Source organism: Eurypyga helias, unplaced genomic scaffold (genome assembly GCF_000690775.1).
Source record: "Eurypyga helias isolate BGI_N326 unplaced genomic scaffold, ASM69077v1 scaffold28468, whole genome shotgun sequence".
Lineage (NCBI taxonomy): Eukaryota > Metazoa > Chordata > Aves > Eurypygiformes > Eurypygidae > Eurypyga > Eurypyga helias.
This window is the reverse complement of record NW_010265448.1, coordinates 5,421-8,894: the sequence shown is the minus strand read 5'-3', so window position 1 is coordinate 8,894 and position 3,474 is coordinate 5,421. Positions and strand designations below refer to the sequence as shown.

At 40.9% G+C, this 3,474-nt stretch overlaps 1 protein-coding gene across 1 annotated transcript in view; it reads right to left on the bottom strand.

Annotated features, from left to right (window-relative positions):
* The window catches only part of LOC104513415 (myosin-13-like), a gene marked incomplete at its 3' end in the record, with an annotated part of 5,312 nt that extends 2,889 nt beyond the window's left edge, over positions 1–2,423 (bottom strand). The window contains exons 1-5 of the mRNA XM_010156752.1: positions 2,220–2,423; positions 1,979–2,122; positions 1,750–1,885; positions 1,158–1,185; positions 960–1,071 (exon numbers count right to left, since the gene is read on the bottom strand). Of these exons, the coding sequence (XP_010155054.1) occupies positions 960–1,071; positions 1,158–1,185; positions 1,750–1,885; positions 1,979–2,122; positions 2,220–2,423 (624 nt within the window). The remainder of the gene's footprint in view (positions 1–959; positions 1,072–1,157; positions 1,186–1,749; positions 1,886–1,978; positions 2,123–2,219) is intronic.
* Between the last annotated feature and the right edge of the window lie 1,051 nt (positions 2,424–3,474).

Sequence of the window (3,474 nt, the reverse complement as noted above, 5' to 3'; positions counted from 1 at the left end):
CCATAACACCCCATCAATCACAGACACCTGCCTCTGAGTGCAAAAAGAATATTCAGACTTGGAATCTCCTTAGGATCCGCTGTGCCCTTGGGTACTCAAATAACATGCTGACATGTGTTACCCACTTTGATACACATACCATCTCACAGACCATGGTGTCACACACTTGTGCCGCTAAAGATGTTTGTCTGTTTCTTTCTGTGATCTGGGGAATGAAGCCCATGCCTTGCAAATACACCAGTGGGCTCGGATTGCAGCAGCTGGGCTCAGGAATGGGCACCAGAGAACGTAATTTTTTCCCTGGAAGGATCCTTTCTGAGATTACTTTTTAACTGTCAGGCAAGTGTTCCCAGCTGTCCCAAATCTGTCCCTTTTGTTGTGCAGCTCCTCACGGATGTTACATTGACCACAGGCAGAAGAACAAGCCAGTGGAAACTACTGCATAATGCAATTGAAACAACTGTGTCCAGAGTTCCTACTCTTCCCCTGTCAATAGGAATGAACCAAGGAATAGGGAAGGCATAATCACGTGCCACTGGGAACCAACATCTGTCTTTGTACTTGCAGCCACTTAGGTGCTGTAGATGTGGCCAATATTATAGGATACTAATGAATAGATACACAGACAGACAGCAGAGATGAAACTGCTGTCTTAATATTTCCTTCCTCTCCCTGGTGAAGACTTCCACTGTGTAAACTGAGACTGGATAATAATACAGTCTTGGGCCTTTCCTACATTAAGACAATGTTTCTTTGAGTCCCACTAGTGTTCAGAGGGATGGAGGCTGTGTAACAGGGGTAAATGAGAGTAGGTGTGTTTGGATTGTGCATCCTGACTGTATCCTCAATTGTGTTATACTTTCTGCATTTTGGTAGTCCTGCAACCCAAAAATATGAATAGTTTCTGCTCTGCAGGTACAGTCTTGGGGAAACACTAGAAGGGGGAGTCAATGGCATACCTGCATTTTGCCAGGCTGTTGGTCTTTCTTCTTTTCACCAGTAACTGCAATTGTTGCAAAGTACTGGATGACACGCTTTGTATTCACAGTCTTCCCTGCACCGGATTCTCCACTGTTGAAATGAAAATACTGTTACAGGAAACAGAAAACATTTTTACTTCACTATCAGCTTTGTCACACATGCCAAAACATACTCACGTGATAAGGATTGACTGATTGTTACGATCTGAAAACAAAGTCACAGAAAGATCTGTTCAAATGACTTGTGGAGGTCTTCTCTTCCTCAGACATAATTAACTGACTTTGAGGGAAAGAACTATATTGTAACTGTATTTATCACTTTGTAATCAAATGAGGTAATTCTACATTAGTCTGTGTGTGGATTTATTTTGTGCACAGAGGGAAGGAACAGCTCAAAATCTAAGTGGTGGTTCTTTATAAGATTGCTCACTTACTCTTTTTTTTTTTGTTTATCTATAGACCTTGGCTTAAATTTTGTTGAATTGGAATCAGATTCTCTGCTGTGTTCCCTCTTTACTGTTTCTTTGAATTCCTTACTAGGAGAGCGGGCACAAAGCCATATAACCAGCTACTGCCATTTCTCCACTGTCTGAGGTCATTAAGGTGCCACTGACAGACTAATCTTGAGCTATGCTGTAGGACTATGGGAACTATGGGGGCTGTGGACATCAGGCACTGAGTAGAACAACACTTAAGATGCCTGAACTGTCAAGTGTCCTTGACTAAGCAGCCAGCCCTGCATGTTTCCCATTTTTACAAAATGACTCACCAGTCAGCATGAACTGATAGGCATTGTCAGAGATGGAGAAGATGTGTGGAGGGGACTCCTTGCGCATCTTTGCTCGGCAGCCCAGCACCACCCACTTGTAGGGGTTGACAGTGACGCAGAAGAGACCCGAGTAGGTCTGTGAGAAAGGGAGACAGCACGTTGGCTTCCACTTAGCCTGGCAGAGCAGTTCCTCCTAGCTACCCAACGGAAGACTGGTGCTGGTACTTACGTAGATCATCCAGGCTGCATAACGCTCTTTGAGGTTGTACAGCACAGCGGGTTCGTGGAGGTGGGTCATCATGGCCATATCCTCGATTTTGTCAAATTTGGGAGGGTTCATGGGAAAGACTTCATCATCCTTTACAGTCATCGTCTGACAAAAACAGAAGAGAACAAGAAGAGAAGAAATTTAAGCCAGAAAAGTGGCTGAACTGGATGATCATGTACGAGTAACATTTGTTATCACTTACTGTGTCAGCATATGTTTTAACTGTGACTTTGCCACCTTCTCTACTCTGTATGGTACCTTTCACATACATTTGCTTTTCATCCACTACAAAACAGGCTGTCTTAGCATCAAATGGGCGATTCTGGGCTTCAATTCTTTCCTTTTCAGGCTTCCGTAAATAGGGAGCAGCTTCTCCAAAGATTGCCATCTCTGCATCTGAACTCATGGCCGGAATTGCTCTGGAGGAATTCAGAAAAGTTTCAGAAAGCCTGTGCATTTGTAATTTATATTTATCTAGAAAATGGTCATGTTCAATGACTAAAAGGAAAAAGAGGACTAAACAATGTCAAGTATGTATCTTCTGCCTCAATTTTAAGTATCCACTGAAGAAGTCCTAATAAAGAAGGTTCCTTTTGTAGACAGAGGTGTATTGTATTTGAAGACAGAATTGAGGGCAGAGAGTATATCAAGCTAGAAGTCTTCAAAAGCCTCTCCTGCACTGTCTTCACCTGCTATTCACACAGCTGCACAGCCACATACTTCTCAAAGCCACTTACACATAGCCACATAGATTGTTTCATTAGACATCTAAAAATTTAGACACAAGTAAGATCCATAAGTTAAGCAGATTGGTTGTCACGCATAATTTCTAAGTGGAGGTATTCGTGACACCCGTCTGATTTTTGTGTTTTGATACCAAGCAGGGAAAGTTCAACTAGTTTCTGGATATACCAAGCACTGGAACATATTGTGAGGGCCAGTTATCGCCTATCTAATCCCAAACTTGTTATCATTTGAACCAAATATAAAATATTTTTTTAGATCTGTGGCAAAATTATATAATAAAGAAATACTATGTATAATGAAGGTAATAATAGCATATTATTAAGTATGCTATGTAAAAGTAAATAAGTACTTGATTAACATTTCAAAGAGCTTCAATTGCATAGTACCTTTTAGCTTTAACATATTATATAGACTAATATTGGTTATGAATCATGAAAAAACAATTAACATGTACCAATATGTACCTGACATGCAGTGAGGGATTTGTCTAGCACAAAGACTTCAGAAAAAATGCTTTATGCTCAGATGTATATTACATTTTTAGCAATACCTTGTAAAAATTCTTCAACACAATGGATACTATTGATTGCTACAGTCAGAAAGAGTGCTATGGACAATTCAAGAGCATTGGAAATAACACAGGTGGAAATAATGTAGGTAGGCACTAACATAAACAGCAAGTTCTTTCCCAGGCAGGACAACATACAGGC